A 20,309-nucleotide genomic window follows, 5' to 3' on the forward strand; every position below is an offset into this window, starting at 1 on the left:
AGGTACTTAAGCTATCGCGCCAACCTTTCCAGTTCTAATTTTACTCGGCGGAAAGTATTAAACGATTCATAATAATACTTTACGAGCAATATAAACACGTGACAAATTGCGGTAGAAGTATTTTTTGTGAATCGTAAATGTTTTTTTTTTTTTAAAGTCTCCTTCGGGCTTCCGATCGGGACTTGTACTTCACGGACCGATTCCACTGGAGTAAGATTAGTTTTGAATTTTGGCACGCCCACTTGTTAAACTCTGCGGCTACCCACGTGGACGCTTATCCCGGTTTTCCCACGCTCCAACCTGTTACCTTAACATTGAGCACTTAGCCCATACACATTCTCCAACCTACGGTGGAAATGTTACTAGGACGTTATTGTTCGGAAATTTTGTTTTGGGCTAAAACTAATTTTAAAATAAAGTCAAATCACTTACGTTGTTTTCGGGTCGTGCCGAATTTCGAAGAATTAACTTTTAAATCGTACGTATTGATTCGAGTTTGGTTGCGATTATGCGATAACCTGCGCGGAGAGAGGTCACTGGGATGAGTACGGGGCACGGAAGATAACCATCGCGTCCGATAGGACGATGCCAGAAATCGGGTAGAGGGAGGCAGAGGAGTCGAATGCACTCCGATAAACACGTTGCTGCGGTAGAAAGTTTCGAACTGCAGCGGTTTGGATCCTGCGGTGGCGCGTATTAAACCGAAGTCTTTAGTGTTTTCGACATCTGGCTTGTGTTTAGAAACATCCGGCGAGCATTTTCGCGTTTTTCACCCACTTGGTCGCGATCTAAGCCGGCGAGTGTGGGCGGCATTAGATTAAATTACCATCCCAGCCATGCCGTCTACACTCCACCCCCTTTCTCACTCCTCGAATCTCGATGACCGTCCCGGACCACCATTATGTAACTACCGGACCCAACTAATCAGGAAATATTGAGCGATGTGGAAAGAAGCCAAGAGCGATTCCACGTCCACATCGTTTGCAGGTGTCTCGTTTGTCGACGGAATGACTTCGTCTCGTCCCTATCAACCCTTTCGTTCTTACGGAAAGAACGTTCCTCCTCCGGCATGTAAGTTAACTTTTCTAGTTATTACGGGTGGGAGCGGGTTTGGCTCTAGCGCGTGCGAAGGTCGTCCGCGAATTTAGGATGCACCGGGATCGAGTCTTAAATCAATACGCGCCAAAAACGGAACGTTTGTTTACCTTAACGTATTTAAATTCTCGGAGGTCTTTTCCTCTATCGCTCCCACGCGTATCTCTGGGTGAATGATAAGTATGAGTATTTCATCAAATTGCGTAGTTTCGCCATTGTGTATTATGAAACGGTGTTGCGCTTTTAGAAAAACCGTAGAAAAAAAATATATGCGTAGTTCCTTTCTGTGCCAACTTTTACGACGTGCAACCACCGAACTTACCTGGCACAATACCCATTCTCTTATGTAGTAAAACGGGAGTTGGCTAACGTACGAATGCCGAAACGTCATTATTTATTTTTTTAATTAGGGTGTAGTTAGGAATTGTAACGTTATGGGACATCCTCGCCCACGACCTCGTTTGGTACTCCAGAAACGTGTACACGTACACCCAGAGATGTAAATTCGAACGGGAATTGCCGTTCGAACGTCGTTTAAAAAAACCCCAAAAACTGGTTCCTTTTTTATTTTTTTCTTTTATTAACAGTCGTATCGCATTCGGATAAATTCCCGTTTCGCAAAAATATTTGCATTAAAATTTATTATTATTTTGCAAACTTAATTATAAATCTGGTTGTCTGTCGTAAACCACCCACTCGTATATATCAATGAATGTTGTTTCAATTAAACGTACTTGGCCTTATTCCAAAAATTCCACTTAATAAAAATTTAGAGAAAAGTAGAAAATTAAGTTATGAAAAAAATTATTTTTGTTAGAAAATATCATCTACGTATTTAAAAAAAAAAGTCAGTCAGTTTGCTGTATAGAATTACTTTTGATGTCTATTTATCAAACGGGTTAGCTTCTATTTTAAAAAGTCGGTTTATAAAAAAGCGGATCAAAAACATAAATGGGTGAAGTGTACTATTTCCTTATTTACACGTGTTGACGGTCTGTGGACGTGGCAAAAACCTTCCCCACTCGCTCTTTTTCTCTGTTTAGGAACACTCCCGCTCGACCGGGATTAATTTTAAATCCCTCGATTATCGCAGGAACAAGAAGTGTTCCTCTTCTGCCCACTCCCATTCGATATCCCCGGTTTGTCCGATTAGACCAATGGTGTTCGAGGTCCGGGAACTGACGTACCGAGTGCAGAGGTGTCGAGTTCGGTCAATGCCAAATAAGGAGAAGGTACACCGTCTACTGTCGCTCCCTTCTTCCTGTCGAGATCGCGTCTTGCCTTACTTTCTTCGTGTTTTTAAAGGCAACAGGTGTCTTTTTCTTCTATTGGTAAGTTACACTTAAGTATAGGATGTCGTCCGTGTCGTGTTTTTTCTTGTGTTTTTCTTATTGTCTTTCCGGGAATTCGACGCGGGATCGGTGTTAGGAAGCGAAGATTCCGCTTTACCAGACACGTGCGTGGACTTTAATCGTTTCTCCGTGTGACGTTGCGGATGACACTCGAATCCGAACGCCCGTCACGTTCGAATTTTTCACCCTTTGTTATATTTTTTAACCTATTTCTGCTTCTTTTCCGAACGAATCGGTTCGAAAGTCGAGTTGGGTGTGACTTCGTGGGATAACAGGAAGTGGTTTTTTTTTGAAATAGTGCACTGTTTGTTTTCTGTGACGTTATGGATAGACTGACGAGCGTCTAAGCCGCAGTCTGTTTTTGAAGTTCTTTAAAAAAGGATATCTTTAATTGTTGATGTTTTATAAATATAGTGGATGAAATTGATATTCCAATGAATATGATAATTTGATACTTTAAAATAAACTAACTCACTTCAGAATTTTCTGCCTTCGTTTGTAACTTGCAATGTGTTTCTATATTTATTAAGTAAATAATGGTAGCAAATTAAAGAATCTTGAAATATTCCAGATTTTTTTTCCCCTCTTCTATTTCCTTGTTTTTATCTCCAACCTCTCTGTCTGCAATTGATAGAAACCAAAACAGATCTGATGATATCTTTAAATATAATTAAGTTCATCTTAATTATGTTTAAACAAGATTCATTTTAGCTATAATTTAGAATTATTAATTAATAATTTGAAAGAATTATCTAAACTTTTTCAAACAGTTCACATTTTATATAGGTCACTTTGTGTTATTTATAATAATATAAACAATTGGTAACTAGACTTTGCAGATTACGTTTCTTTTTTTTTAATGGACTTAAATTGCATTTTAAATTTATAACGATTGCTTGAGATATTGTGTTTTTAGTATTCTGTCACATGAAGAATAACACTCCTTACAGTAAATATTTTGATTTTTTTTTCCTGTACTGGGCATCCTTCAAAACTTCATGTATCAAATTTTCATTCATAGAAGACAGTTTGATTCAAAATATTAGATTTTTTTCATGTTAATGTTAATCATCTTACACACACTGTTAACTACATACCTTGTGTTTTGTTCCTTGTATTTTTATTACATATTACTCTAATATAATAAATTGCAACAATTCTTATCTTCATTGAATATTTGATGCATGTATACTTACATCATTATTGTGTAATAAGTGAAAATTATGTACTGTAAAGTCACATTAATATTTTGTTAAATTAGCATATATTCTTTTCTTTTTTTTATAAAAAAAATGAAAAGCATTTAAGATGGATTTATATAAATCTGCTTTCAGATTTATATAATAATCTATTNGTGTTTTGTTCCTTGTATTTTTATTACATATTACTCTAATATAATAAATTGCAACAATTCTTATCTTCATTGAATATTTGATGCATGTATACTTAGTCATATGTCATATCTGGAGAGAGGTCAGACTTAATGAAGATGCTATTCGTTATTAACATTTACAATTTATATTCTTTTCTTTTTTTTATAAAAAAATGAAAAGCATTTAAGATGGATTTATATAAATCTGCTTTCAGATTTATATAATAATCTATTTAAAGCAGATAGTCATTCTGTGCAATTTCTGATTACTTAGAAACTTAGTTTGAGAAGTAGCAGACTACATTCTTGTATAATGTCTTTTTCTGTCCTGCTAAAGAGAATTTATTGATTAGAAACAGGTCAGGAAATGATAGAATAATGATTGATTCCTTGTGTCATTAATGGATTCTTTAGCTGATATCATTTTTGTATAACAGTTGATTTTGTTGGGTTTATTGAAAGGTAGTTGTTATACTTAAACTTTTCTAAGTGCACAAATATTTATTAAATTGTTTTAGAGTATATTGTTAAAACTCAAACATTGTAATCTCGGAATTAATCACTTTAAATATCTTTAAATTTATTCCTCTGCAAAGCGAAAATTGGTATTAACTGATATGAGTTTAAAATTAAATTTTACTAGATCTTATTTAAAAACTAAACTTTTTATCTGTAAAATAATACATTTTAGTTTTTGAATTTTAAATTGTATGTTGGGATCTTATAACCGATGTTTATTTTTCAGACGCCCTGCTGGCCGATCTTCAAAAGACGACGTCCCATCTGAACACCAGCCCGACCTACAAATCTCCCTCGAGTCCCGACAACGCCAGCTACGGCTCTCTTGGAAGCCCCCGGAGCCCCCACCAGTTCCAGTACAACATGGCGTACAGCCCAGCGGCCCACGCGACCGCCCACTCTGCCACGGACAGACACGAATATTGTCAGGGAGAAAAAAATTCAGTGAGTTTAAATTTTATTTGTTTGGAGTTTATAGAGTTATATATATATATATACAGTGGTACTTCAGGTTACGAACGTCCCAGCATACGAAATTTTCAGGATACGACATGAAATTCGAACATATTTTTGCTCCACGATACGAACAAAAACTCACCATACGACGTTACATTAGTTCGCATTTTTCATTTGTTTTTCTTAATACAGTTATTTTTTTNACAATTATCACTGAAATGTAACTCAACAATTCACATTATTAATGCAGCGAAAATTATCACTGTTAATGAGATTGTCTTGTAAATTAGCAATACTTATAATATATTGTAGATACTATTGATAAAAATAATATAGTGTAGGTAACAAAATTTTAAAAAATGTTTTCAATCTTTTTATTGAATCAACAACAACTTAAAATTTAAATTATACAATAATAAGTTTACATTTTAATAGAATAAAGTAAAATCTGGTTCTACTCTATGTTGTGTTGGCTTCAAGTTGAAGATTAAGCAATGTAAGGATTTTTTAAAATCATCTTTTATTGACCAATAAACAAACTCTAGTTATCCATTTATGTGCAAGACATGTTTCGAGCTTTTTGCTTCTTTTCAGTTGCCTTGTTAAACTTTGATAGATGTTTTAAAAAATTATTTGTAATTTTAAATTTATTAAAAAAATTTTTATATTAATATATAAAATAAGAAGTACTATCAATAAGAAGTAAAAATAAAATCCAGACATACATAACTGTTTCTCAAACTGTAACAATTGCTTTCATTTATAGTATAATTTGCTTTAAAATCATAGCTGGTGTGTTTTTGAACATTAATAATTCAGAAATATAGCAGCTGCTTTTAAATCAAATTTTTCTTAAACTAAAATTAAAGTGCTTTCAAATTTACTTCAGCTAATCTTCAAAGAAAACATTTTCTAAACATTTATTTCTTTAGAGTACAGTTTGTGAAAATTTTTAAAAATATTTAATTTAAGTACAAGGTTTTAAAGAGATAAATGTTTGCAAAATGTTTTCCTTGAAGATAAGCTGAAGTAAACCTGAAAGTACGTGAGACTTGGTTTAAGAAAAGCAGTTTCAAAGCAAATTTAATTTAAAAGTTGTAATCTATCTCCTGAATAATTTACAGTTTAAGTATTATTTTGTTTAACGATCATATTTTTATTTAAAAAAGAGAGAGCCTTTATAATCATTTACTAACAGGAGTGTGTTAAATATCTAGAGCAGTATTTTAGTGTAATTCTAGTGTTAGAATTTTGATACACGCTTCTTGTCCTTAGTTACTTATATATTATGCCTTTGTCCATAATCCTGTTACATTAAAGTGTTTTAATGTAACAGGATTGTTGTTATTTATGTTACATTAAAGTGCTTTAATTTAAAATTGTGTGATTCTCTTTCCTTGGTATAACAAGTCCTAGTTCAGAAGAAAGTCCAGTGGACAAAGGCATAATATCTAATATTAGAAGTATATTGTATAAATATATTTATTTTTTTGTATATTATTGTCTGTTTTTTCTTTTTGAAATATTTTCCAAGTTTAAGACAATATTTAACACTTTTTTTAAGTAATAGAAAATGACCGCTGCCCATTTTTCATTTACAGAAATGTCACTGACTTTGGAACATTTTTAAATGTGTTACAGAAGCCAGAATATTACAATTAATTTTGTTACTTGCTTCTGTCAGATATGATCACATTAAAACTTTATCTATTGTAAAACTCCAGTTTCTGTAATTGTCTGCAATAAAAGATATTTAGGAGTTAGTCAACTTTTTATGAGGTGTGACCATCAAACTTTTGTATTACAAGTACTTATTTTAGAACGTATTTCAAAAAATTTCAAAATTTTTAATAATAATCTACTGTTACCACTTTATTTTACAATGTGTTAATTTGCTGTTTGAATAGAAGAATAAGAATATAATTTTTATATGATTATAAGTTTCTGTTTAGAAATAGTTAACGTTGATTTCTCATAGTATGAATACACCTACTTAAATTAATTTTCCTATGATGATATTTATTTTTCATTTTTAGATGTTATAATTGCACTGTCAATAAAAACTACAATTAAACTTATTAAAGTCATTAAATTATAAAATTAGAGGAAAAACTCATACTATTTTAAGAGATAATTGTATATTTTTAATAATTTTTATTTAAAATATTCTTACACCACACTTCATCAGATGTCTAAAAGCTGATAAGTTTTATTTTAGATTATTTGATTTGTAATATATATATTTGCTGCATTTAATGAATGTTATATAAACTTTAATCCCAAAATTAAGTAAAATTTCAAAAATTATATCTAAATAATTAAAATGATTTTTGTCATTATCTCTGAAGTCAATGTGCATTAACTGATTATTAATAGAGAATCCGTAAGGCTAGAGTTTACTTATAACATGTTATTAAATAATTTAAAAATAATTACAAATAATTATTTAAATCACACATAAACAAATGAAATTTAAAATAATAATTAATGTTTTACATATTAAATTCATAATTAAGGAGTTTACAATAATTTATTTCTACCAAACAAACACACAATCATATACAGTTAGTTTGTTTTTTTCTGTAAGAATAACAGATTTCCATATAACTATAATTCAAATTATGTTAATTCTATCAGGTAAAAGATTGGATTTCCAATCTTGAGAAATAGTACATTACTGCGCCATTTGAATCTGTTCAGTTTGCCAAATGCTGATGCATTTGGATTACTTATTGTTACATCGACACTAAACTGATATAACTTGTTACGCTGACTTTAAAAGAAATCTAATAAAAATTTTTTTTAAAAATCCAAATGTCAAAATGTTATAAAATCACATGATTTACAAAAGTGTGATTTAAATAGCTTCATATTTGTTTACACTTTTATAAAACAATTTAAATGCAGAAAAATATCATTTTGAAAATATTGGGAATTTGAATTTTTCATTTGATAGTTGCTGTTTTTCTGTTTTCACTATTTTTCACATCTAACATATTAGTTTCAGTTTGCATTGAATTAATGGACACTTTTCACATTTCTAATTGGTTTAGTTTTTTTTTCTGATTACCAGATTATAAAATAACTTTAGCTTTCATAATTTTGTATTAATAAGATTTGTTAATTTTATGTTAAACAAACATTTTAAGCTTTTTAAATTTTAATTGTATATACTTTAATCTGACACCTGTCATGTTTGACATTTTGATATAAGATTTCTGTAATTGTTTTTTTATGAAACCCAGATTTATAATACAATATAAATTTAGTAATTAATTCAACAAATTCTTATGATAAAAATCTGACCTTGAGAACTATTAAAATTAAACTATTAAAATTAGCGTGATAAATAGAAGATAAAGTAAAATTTGATTAACAGAAAGATACTCATTAAATGAATTAAGATCCAGTAAAATTTTATTTATATTATAGAATGTGATAAAAAAATTCTTTAAGATAAAGAATTTTTAGTGGTAACATAAATCATTTCTTGCCATTTTAAGTTGATAAATGAGCAAGATAATATTTTCACATCTTGAAACTCATGCTTACATGAATTTAATCAGTTTTTTTTAGGAACTAACAACAATCATTGAAATAGGAAAAACATATTACATCAAAGATTTAAAATTAAAATTTTTTTCTATGTTCTAAAGAATTTGTCAAATGTCATATCTATAAATAATTAGTTGTGTGTGTAACCTATATGGTGAGTGAACCTCTAAATTGTAAATAGATGAGGCATAAAATATCTTATAGAGACAAACTAAGATTTTTAGAAGTTAATTTTAAAATTTTGGCTGAACAAGTTAATTAATACATCTAAATTTTTTTTGCAATTATTATAGAATTGGAATTAAAGATTTTGGTCATCTGTATCAAATCAAATGGAGCTTCAAGTGAAAAAGTATAATTAGGTGTAGGTAAAAATTAAATAAGTAAAACGGCCACAGTGGGATAATCATGATGAATTGGGACTGCTAGAAACAAAGTCTGACAGGTTTTGTCTCTCTTAACATAGTTTATTTTCATATTTTAATTTTGTTAATCAATAAAAATGGAACTAAATGATAAGTTAAATCATGTAAAATATTATAAGAACAATTGTCTTGACTTATCTAACATGTTATGATATATACTACTGAATTTACTTTGTAATTAATTTTTAAATGTTACCATTCAAAGTCAAATAGTATTGCAGAAATGACATGAACTATGCATATACTAGATAGTGCTTTTTGTAGCCAGTATTCCTAACTAGATTTTCTACTTGTTTGCTCTGATACAATTCCTATATATGTACTTTTAACAACTAGATTTCTCACAAATTGGAAACTCTGCATGCAACAAAATATTACTACTTGAATGCAGCTAGCAATTATTTATACAATGTATTCATGTTAATTATGTAATACAGTATCTTCCCATTATATTGTGCATGTTGAGATACAAGCAATAAATATCAGATGGCACAATATAATCAATGTGTCTATCCACCTGTTTTGCCTATTTTTGATAGCCATGCCATCTTTCTTTTTTGTGGATTGTATTTCATACAATGGTAGTTTCAATGCTAATGATTAGAATAAGGTAATATTTCTGTGCCGGTAAAAACCAATGTCAACTGACTTTTTAAAAATTATTAGTTAAAACACTTTTATATTTGAAAAACAAAAAAGAAAAATTCAACAATGAGTTGCTTAACTTTCCCATCAACATTTAAGACTGTGTGTGTGGTGCCATCTTTTACAATATTTTATTCTTAAAAACTTTTTATATTTTTAATTATTATAAAAGGACAAAAAGCTTAATTTACAGGATAGGATGGGTTTTATAAAATAATGTAAATGCTAATGAGGAAAATCGTCATTAATTAAGTTTGACCCTACTTGCAATATGACACTTGATCCCCCTCTTATATCCCCACCCTGTCAACCTTTAACCACCAAAATTTAATAGCATCAAATCCCTAATATACAAAACACCTTGCAAAATTTCAGAAATTTTCAACAAAAAGCATAAGATTATTAAGTTTCAAAGAGAGTAAACAAAATTGTGCCCCCCACACACACCCTAACATCAATACAAACAGAAACACTCCTGAAATTTTTTGCAGTTCTTGACATTTCAAGGTCCCAAGTTTAAAAATGTAAAAATCTTGTATCTGTTGACCGATTGTTATATATAACAGGAAAATTATGGCAGAATCAGGAAAGTAAAAACACAACTTATCTGAATGAGCAATATAATGAGGACTATTGAACAGATATTTCCAAAAATATTGGTACTTGTTTCCTTTGTTTTTATCTACTTGAATATTTTAAAATATTATTATTATATTAATTAAACATTTGAATTTTTCTGAATAGAACTGATGCTAAAATCAAATTTTCAAGGAGTCCACAGATTAATTATGAATTAAACATTTTTTGGTATATTAGCTCCCCTTGTCAGATTTCTCCATTTATACAAATAAGAACAGCATATATATCAACATCCGAAGCCCTATTGGCTTAATACCTATGTATTTGTATTAAGCCAAACAATTGCTATAATTAATATTTAGAAACTAAGTAATAATTATTAATACAGATAAGAGATGGTACCTAACATCTACCTCTGGTACCAAAGTAATTACTTAGAATGTCATTTTTCTGGACTTGTTTTTTTTTATGTTGGATAGTTAGAGTAACTTTTCGAATTAAATAAAATGAGTGATACATTTTTTAAATCTTAAACATTAGGGAAAAAAAGTACAATAAAATCAAATAAAAATAAAATATGATACAGTTCAAAATTTTCCCCCTTGATTTTATTGTACACTATAATTTCAATAATAACTGTGTGTGTGCTGAAACTTTGGGATGTTCTCTACCAGGTAGTACCTAAGAGTGATACCTGTTTTACTACTACTACCACCACACCACCAGGTAGTGTCATTATTTGTTTGTAGGTGTTGAAATTCCAGTACATTATAAATTATGAAATAATGTACTGTACATTACTGTATATATTAGGATATCAAAATTTACATTGAGATAGTGCTGTAGTTCAGTATTTGAATCACAGCACTTAGAATAAACTTTTTTTTTCCAGATACAATTATCGATGTTTTCTATTGATTGAAACTTTCATGTAGATAATTGTACTGAAATATATGTCAATCTATGAATGAAAACATTAGGTTATTTACTTAGAAAATTGGATGAGTATTACCTTGACTGTAAAACTCATTAATATTGATCTAATAGTTTTATGAAGTTCTTTTCCAATAATTGAAAATGATTTTGCTCGTTACTTTTCAAATTCTTATGATAAAAATCTGACCTTGAGAACTATTAAAATTAAACTATTAAAATTAGCGTGATAAATAGAAGATAAAGTAAAATTTGATTAACAGAAAGATACTCATTAAATGAATTAAGATCCAGTAAAATTTTATTTATATTATAGAATGTGATAAAAAAATTCTTTAAGATAAAGAATTTTTAGTGGTAACATAAATCATTTCTTGCCATTTTAAGTTGATAAATGAGCAAGATAATATTTTCACATCTTGAAACTCATGCTTACATGAATTTAATCAGTTTTTTTTAGGAACTAACAACAATCATTGAAATAGGAAAAACATATTACATCAAAGATTTAAAATTAAAATTTTTTTCTATGTTCTAAAGAATTTGTCAAATGTCATATCTATAAATAATTAGTTGTGTGTGTAACCTATATGGTGAGTGAACCTCTAAATTGTAAATAGATGAGGCATAAAATATCTTATAGAGACAAACTAAGATTTTTAGAAGTTAATTTTAAAATTTTGGCTGAACAAGTTAATTAATACATCTAAATTTTTTTTGCAATTATTATAGAATTGGAATTAAAGATTTTGGTCATCTGTATCAAATCAAATGGAGCTTCAAGTGAAAAAGTATAATTAGGTGTAGGTAAAAATTAAATAAGTAAAACGGCCACAGTGGGATAATCATGATGAATTGGGACTGCTAGAAACAAAGTCTGACAGGTTTTGTCTCTCTTAACATAGTTTATTTTCATATTTTAATTTTGTTAATCAATAAAAATGGAAATAAATGATAAGTTAAATCATGTAAAATATTATAAGAACAATTGTCTTGACTTATCTAACATGTTATGATATATACTACTGAATTTACTTTGAATGGTAACATTTAAAAATTAATTACAAAGTCAAATAGTATTGCAGAAATGACATGAACTATGCATATACTAGATAGTGCTTTTTGTAGCCAGTATTCCTAACTAGATTTTCTACTTGTTTGCTCTGATACAATTCCTATATATGTACTTTTAACAACTAGATTTCTCACAAATTGGAAACTCTGCATGCAACAAAATATTACTACTTGAATGCAGCTAGCAATTATTTATACAATGTATTCATGTTAATTATGTAATACAGTATCTTCCCATTATATTGTGCATGTTGAGATACAAGCAATAAATATCAGATGGCACAATATAATCAATGTGTCTATCCACCTGTTTTGCCTATTTTTGATAGCCATGCCATCTTTCTTTTTTGTGGATTGTATTTCATACAATGGTAGTTTCAATGCTAATGATTAGAATAAGGTAATATTTCTGTGCCGGTAAAAACCAATGTCAACTGACTTTTTAAAAATTATTAGTTAAAACACTTTTATATTTGAAAAACAAAAAAGAAAAATTCAACAATGAGTTGCTTAACTTTCCCATCAACATTTAAGACTGTGTGTGTGGTGCCATCTTTTACAATATTTTATTCTTAAAAACTTTTTATATTTTTAATTATTATAAAAGGACAAAAAGCTTAATTTACAGGATAGGATGGGTTTTATAAAATAATGTAAATGCTAATGAGGAAAATCGTCATTAATTAAGTTTGACCCTACTTGCAATATGACACTTGATCCCCCTCTTATATCCCCACCCTGTCAACCTTTAACCACCAAAATTTAATAGCATCAAATCCCTAATATACAAAACACCTTGCAAAATTTCAGAAATTTTCAACAAAAAGCATAAGATTATTAAGTTTCAAAGAGAGTAAACAAAATTGTGCCCCCCACACACACCCTAACATCAATACAAACAGAAACACTCCTGAAATTTTTTGCAGTTCTTGACATTTCAAGGTCCCAAGTTTAAAAATGTAAAAATCAGATATCTGTTGACCGATTGTTATATATAACAGGAAAATTATGGCAGAATCAGGAAAGTAAAAACACAACTTATCTGAATGAGCAATATAATGAGGACTATTGAACAGATATTTCCAAAAATATTGGTACTTGTTTCCTTTGTTTTTATCTACTTGAATATTTTAAAATATTATTATTATATTAATTAAACATTTGAATTTTTCTGAATAGAACTGATGCTAAAATCAAATTTTCAAGGAGTCCACAGATTAATTATGAATTAAACATTTTTTGGTATATTAGCTCCCCTTGTCAGATTTCTCCATTTATACAAATAAGAACAGCATATATATCAACATCCGAAGCCCTATTGGCTTAATACCTATGTATTTGTATTAAGCCAAACAATTGCTATAATTAATATTTAGAAACTAAGTAATAATTATTAATACAGATAAGAGATGGTACCTAACATCTACCTCTGGTACCAAAGTAATTACTTAGAATGTCATTTTTCTGGACTTGTTTTTTTTTATGTTGGATAGTTAGAGTAACTTTTCGAATTAAATAAAATGAGTGATACATTTTTTAAATCTTAAACATTAGGGAAAAAAAGTACAATAAAATCAAATAAAAATAAAATATGATACAGTTCAAAATTTTCCCCCTTGATTTTATTGTACACTATAATTTCAATAATAACTGTGTGTGTGCTGAAACTTTGGGATGTTCTCTACCAGGTAGTACCTAAGAGTGATACCTGTTTTACTACTACTACCACCACACCACCAGGTAGTGTCATTATTTGTTTGTAGGTGTTGAAATTCCAGTACATTATAAATTATGAAATAATGTACTGTACATTACTGTATATATTAGGATATCAAAATTTACATTGAGATAGTGCTGTAGTTCAGTATTTGAATCACAGCACTTAGAATAAATTTTTTTTTTCCAGATACAATTATCGATGTTTTCTATTGATTGAAACTTTCATGTAGATAATTGTACTGAAATATATGTCAATCTATGAATGAAAACATTAGGTTATTTACTTAGAAAATTGGATGAGTATTACCTTGACTGTAAAACTCATTAATATTGATCTAATAGTTTTATGAAGTTCTTTTCCAATAATTGAAAATGATTTTGCTCGTTACTTTTCAAATTCTTATGATAAAAATCTGACCTTGAGGAAAATGCTAAACTATTGAAATTAAACTATTAAAATTAGCATGATAAATAGAAGATAAAGTAAAATTTGATTAACAGAAAGATACTCATTAAATGAATTAAATCATTAAATCATTAAATTATAGTTAATATTTCTATGTTAATTTAAAATACAATGTTAAAATGGATATTAACAATGTGGTCAGATGTTAATGAGAAATCTCAAACTTTTTATTTAATACTTGTAAGAAGGATTAGATACAAAAATTAGGAAATAATTAGTAATTTGGGTCAGAAACCCAAATTTCAATGTTTTCTATTAAATTTTATTTTCTCCTCTTAAGCTATTTATAAAACATTTATCTTATGTTTAATCTAAATAAATTTAAGCTAACACTTCAAAAAAGAATATAATACTAAGACTGATCTAATAAAACACTAAAAATACAGTATTTATTGTAANTTTTTTAATGTATTACTTGGCTTTAATTTGAGTATGTTTTTCGCGTTGGAACGAATTATTTGGTTTTACATGTAATCGTATGGGAAAAGATGATCCACCTTACGACATTTTCATGATACGACCTCAGTTTCGGAACGGATTAATTTCGTATCCTGAGGTACCACTGTATATATATATATATAAACTGATGCATTAATCATTCAAAATTGATATACTCAATTACAAAATCGATTACAGTTTGTAGTTTAAAATATTTATAAGATTATAATTTGGCAGTGTTTTTATTAATACAGCTAATAATTATTTAATTTTTAATTACAAAATTTAAGTCCTTTGCAAAACTGAGGAATGGTTTTATTTGTAATAACATTAAACTTATGCTCAAATTGCTTTTGATTATAAAAACATTATGCTTTTGGGGAAAATTCAATATATTTTTCAAACATCTCAACTATTGTTTATAAAAATATATAGGATATATGAAGGTCAAAAATTTTTCAGTTTTACATCTTTCATAGTATTTCCCGGTTAAATTTCCCAGTAAACTGCAATTATCTCTTATTAAAATTTATATGAATTGATATTTTTATTGAAAAATACTGCTGAAATAAAAAAGTCTATACTTCTACAATAATAATATCTACATAATTAGATAAATATTTTTGATAACTTCATCCACTCAACTTGTATTCTGTAATTTTTTTTATTACGTGTCTTATCTATAGAATACTTAAGTCATGCTATCTAACAGAATAATGCAATTTCCTAGAAATAAATTACACAATGATAACTGTTGTACATGAAGAAGTAAAAGCTGGACAGCATTGTGGTGACAGGATTAAAATATAGAATTTTAATTTTCTACATTTAAAAAAATTAATAATAATTATATATAATTTTGTCTTTAATGTAAAACTATATTATTTTCTTCATGTTGTTTTGCAAATAGTTTTATGTTCCTGGCTGTTATAAAATAAAAGCCAGGAACACGGGAAGCCAGTTATCTTATAATACAGGAAAGTACTGTATTGTAATCGTGTCAAATTTCACCCTTTGAATATTTTGCAAATCTCGACTTTTTAAGACCCCTGAATTCAAAAAAATAAAAATAATAATTCCTGGAGAGAGAGAGTGTGTGTGTGTGTGTTGGTATCTATTTCATTTAATATCTCAGAATCAGGGAAAAATTAAAAAAAAAAAAAAAAACAAAATTTGGCATGATAACTTGTATGTAAAGGGAATTGATGCTATTAAATTTTGCTGGTTAATTAAAGGTCAAGAGGCGGTGGGGAGATAATGGGAGGTTATGTGTATCTCCAGTAGGTCGGACTTAATTTCCAACCCTACTGGACGATTTTACTCATTATTAGCATTTACAATTTTTTTATAAAACCCATCCCTACCCTCAAAATTAAGCTTTTTGCCATTTTATAATATAATATTTTACTAAAAAAAACTTGTTATATTTCTAACAGATGGTGCCACCAAAATTTTAAATGTTGCCAAAAAGTTGAACAACTCATTGCTGGTTTATTTATTATTAGAATTTTTACCAAAGGGAAATTGCATTAGCATCGAAATGCAATATTAATTTGATTTGTTAGTTTGTTTTCATTGACTTTGATCTAAAAATATAATTTTTACTCCTAAAACATTAAATTTAGTTTAATGTCAAATGTATTGCATCATGAAATGAAATAAGACTAACGTTTACTTTGTTAAATAATTTTTGCTCTCACAAACATGTGCGTCACTCTTCATAATTTTAAATCATTTGCTATTTACCAATCCTTAATATAATAAGAAATATAAAATTTATTAAAATTATGTATTTGATAGATTATTAAATAAACACTTTTGAAAGTATTGTATATAGTTATATCATATAATTTTTACAACTTGTCTAGGGACATTTAAACTTCTTATAATCAACAGACAGTAACTCAGACAATTAGGAACAAAAGTTATTGTCTTCATACATATATGTATATGTGGGCAATATATGAAAATTCTTTAAAAATCCATTCTATATGTATAGAGCATGTAAAATATATTTTTACAAAAATGATGTATGTAGAATGAATTTTTGAGGTTTGACGTCTAACAAGGAACAAAGAATTAGCATATTCATAGTAAATTTATTTCTAGATGAATTAAATACTAAATTGTTCATATGTTCTCTTTGTTTCTTTGTTATTTTATAAATAAACAACAATTATTATCAATTAGAAAGGAAGTGAATGTGATGGCATAAAAAAAAGTGATTGTTGCTATGTCTTACAGCTACATTTGTTCAATTAGTTTTTATATTTTGAGTTAAGTTTAAAATAAATATATAGTTTTAAATCCAAATTCAGGTTAAATATTATTCAAATAATTCATTAATTACTTTAAAGTTTGTCTGAATTTCCTTCACTTTTTAAGTCAAATTTTGGGTAAATTTATTTAAATAAACTTATACATGTACATATGTTTATGTGTATGTATAGTACATGAATAACTACTGAATAAATTTGTTTTTTGTTTGTACTAATAGTGATAAGTTATGATTTAATATTTAATAAAAAATTTAAAATTAATTAAATTGTAATTCTTACAATTCTAGAAAATAATTTGATGGAAAATTTCATTTTTTTTTTAAAGTTGTAATAGCAAGAAACAATTCTAGTTTTAGTAATGCCTTTTATTAGTTACATTATGCTTTATTTACTTTTTTTATGTTCTGTTACATATATAATATAGTTGAATTTAGCTTTAATGATCCCATAATATTCTAGCCTTAAAAACATTTTGGATATTTTGTCTTAAACCTACGTCTGCGGTTATAAAATGCCGTGTGGGATTTTTTATAGATTTCATGTGGGCAGTAGACAAGGGCGTATTTTAAAGAAAGTATTGGCCAACTTGGAAAGTTTGTTCATAAACACAATTATCACTGAAATGTAACTCAACAATTCACATTATTAATGCAGCGAAAATTATCACTGTTAATGAGATTGTCTTGTAAATTAGCAATACTTATAATATATTGTAGATACTATTGATAAAAATAATATAGTGTAGGTAACAAAATTTTAAAAAATGTTTTCAATCTTTTTATTGAATCAACAACAACTTAAAATTTAAATTATACAATAATAAGTTTACATTTTAATAGAATAAAGTAAAATCTGGTTCTACTCTATGTTGTGTTGGCTTCAAGTTGAAGATTAAGCAATGTAAGGATTTTTTAAAATCATCTTTTATTGACCAATAAACAAACTCTAGTTATCCATTTATGTGCAAGACATGTTTCGAGCTTTTTGCTTCTTTTCAGTTGCCTTGTTAAACTTTGATAGATGTTTTAAAAAATTATTTGTAATTTTAAATTTATTAAAAAAATTTTTATATTAATATATAAAATAAGAAGTACTATCAATAAGAAGTAAAAATAAAATCCAGACATACATAACTGTTTCTCAAACTGTAACAATTGCTTTCATTTATAGTATAATTTGCTTTAAAATCATAGCTGGTGTGTTTTTGAACATTAATAATTCAGAAATATAGCAGCTGCTTTTAAATCAAATTTTTCTTAAACTAAAATTAAAGTGCTTTCAAATTTACTTCAGCTAATCTTCAAAGAAAACATTTTCTAAACATTTATTTCTTTAGAGTACAGTTTGTGAAAATTTTTAAAAATATTTAATTTAAGTACAAGGTTTTAAAGAGATAAATGTTTGCAAAATGTTTTCCTTGAAGATAAGCTGAAGTAAACCTGAAAGTACGTGAGACTTGGTTTAAGAAAAGCAGTTTCAAAGCAAATTTAATTTAAAAGTTGTAATCTATCTCCTGAATAATTTACAGTTTAAGTATTATTTTGTTTAACGATCATATTTTTATTTAAAAAAGAGAGAGCCTTTATAATCATTTACTAACAGGAGTGTGTTAAATATCTAGAGCAGTATTTTAGTGTAATTCTAGTGTTAGAATTTTGATACACGCTTCTTGTCCTTAGTTACTTATATATTATGCCTTTGTCCATAATCCTGTTACATTAAAGTGTTTTAATGTAACAGGATTGTTGTTATTTATGTTACATTAAAGTGCTTTAATTTAAAATTGTGTGATTCTCTTTCCTTGGTATAACAAGTCCTAGTTCAGAAGAAAGTCCAGTGGACAAAGGCATAATATCTAATATTAGAAGTATATTGTATAAATATATTTATTTTTTTGTATATTATTGTCTGTTTTTTCTTTTTGAAATATTTTCCAAGTTTAAGACAATATTTAACACTTTTTTTAAGTAATAGAAAATGACCGCTGCCCATTTTTCATTTACAGAAATGTCACTGACTTTGGAACATTTTTAAATGTGTTACAGAAGCCAGAATATTACAATTAATTTTGTTACTTGCTTCTGTCAGATATGATCACATTAAAACTTTATCTATTGTAAAACTCCAGTTTCTGTAATTGTCTGCAATAAAAGATATTTAGGAGTTAGTCAACTTTTTATGAGGTGTGACCATCAAACTTTTGTATTACAAGTACTTATTTTAGAACGTATTTCAAAAAATTTCAAAATTTTTAATAATAATCTACTGTTACCACTTTATTTTACAATGTGTTAATTTGCTGTTTGAATAGAAGAATAAGAATATAATTTTTATATGATTATAAGTTTCTGTTTAGAAATAGTTAACGTTGATTTCTCATAGTATGAATACACCTACTTAAATTAATTTTCCTATGATGATATTTATTTTTCATTTTTAGATGTTATAATTGCACTGTCAATAAAAACTACAATTAAACTTATTAAAGTCATTAAATTATAAAATTAGAGGAAAAACTCATACTATTTTAAGAGATAATTGTATATTTTTAATAATTTTTATTTAAAATATTCTTACACCACACTTCATCAGATGTCTAAAAGCTGATAAGTTTTATTTTAGATTATTTGATTTGTAATATATATATTTGCTGCATTTAATGAATGTTATATAAACTTTAATCCCAAAATTAAGTAAAATTTCAAAAATTATATCTAAATAATTAAAATGATTTTTGTCATTATCTCTGAAGTCAATGTGCATTAACTGATTATTAATAGAGAATCCGTAAGGCTAGAGTTTACTTATAACATGTTATTAAATAATTTAAAAATAATTACAAATAATTATTTAAATCACACATAAACAAATGAAATTTAAAATAATAATTAATGTTTTACATATTAAATTCATAATTAAGGAGTTTACACTAATTTATTTCTACCAAACAAACACACAATCATATACAGTTAGTTTGTTTTTTTCTGTAAGAATAACAGATTTCCATATAACTATAATTCAAATTATGTTAATTCTATCAGGTAAAAGATTGGATTTCCAATCTTGAGAAATAGTACATTACTGCGCCATTTGAATCTGTTCAGTTTGCCAAATGCTGATGCATTTGGATTACTTATTGTTACATCGACACTAAACTGATATAACTTGTTACGCTGACTTTAAAAGAAATCTAATAAAAATTTTTTTTAAAAATCCAAATGTCAAAATGTTATAAAATCACATGATTTACAAAAGTGTGATTTAAATAGCTTCATATTTGTTTACACTTTTATAAAACAATTTAAATGCAGAAAAATATAATTTTGAAAATATTGGGAATTTGAATTTTTCATTTGATAGTTGCTGTTTTTCTGTTTTCACTATTTTTCACATCTAACATAT

At 27.6% G+C, this 20,309-nt stretch overlaps 1 protein-coding gene across 1 annotated transcript in view; it reads left to right on the plus strand.

The window, feature by feature from the left end:
- Positions 1-218: 218 nt before the first annotated feature.
- Positions 219-20,309, plus strand: part of LOC111635177 (paxillin-like) — a 50,185-nt gene continuing 30,094 nt past the window's right edge. The window contains exons 1-2 of the mRNA XM_023380068.1: positions 219-1,071; positions 4,565-4,782. Coding sequence (XP_023235836.1) covers positions 942-1,071; positions 4,565-4,782 — 348 coding nt within the window. The 5' untranslated portion in view covers positions 219-941. The remainder of the gene's footprint in view (positions 1,072-4,564; positions 4,783-20,309) is intronic.

The sequence above is a fragment of the Centruroides sculpturatus genome, unplaced genomic scaffold, assembly GCF_000671375.1.
Source record: "Centruroides sculpturatus isolate CEXI.00-Female unplaced genomic scaffold, Cexi_2.0 scaffold905, whole genome shotgun sequence".
NCBI lineage: Eukaryota > Metazoa > Arthropoda > Arachnida > Scorpiones > Buthidae > Centruroides > Centruroides sculpturatus.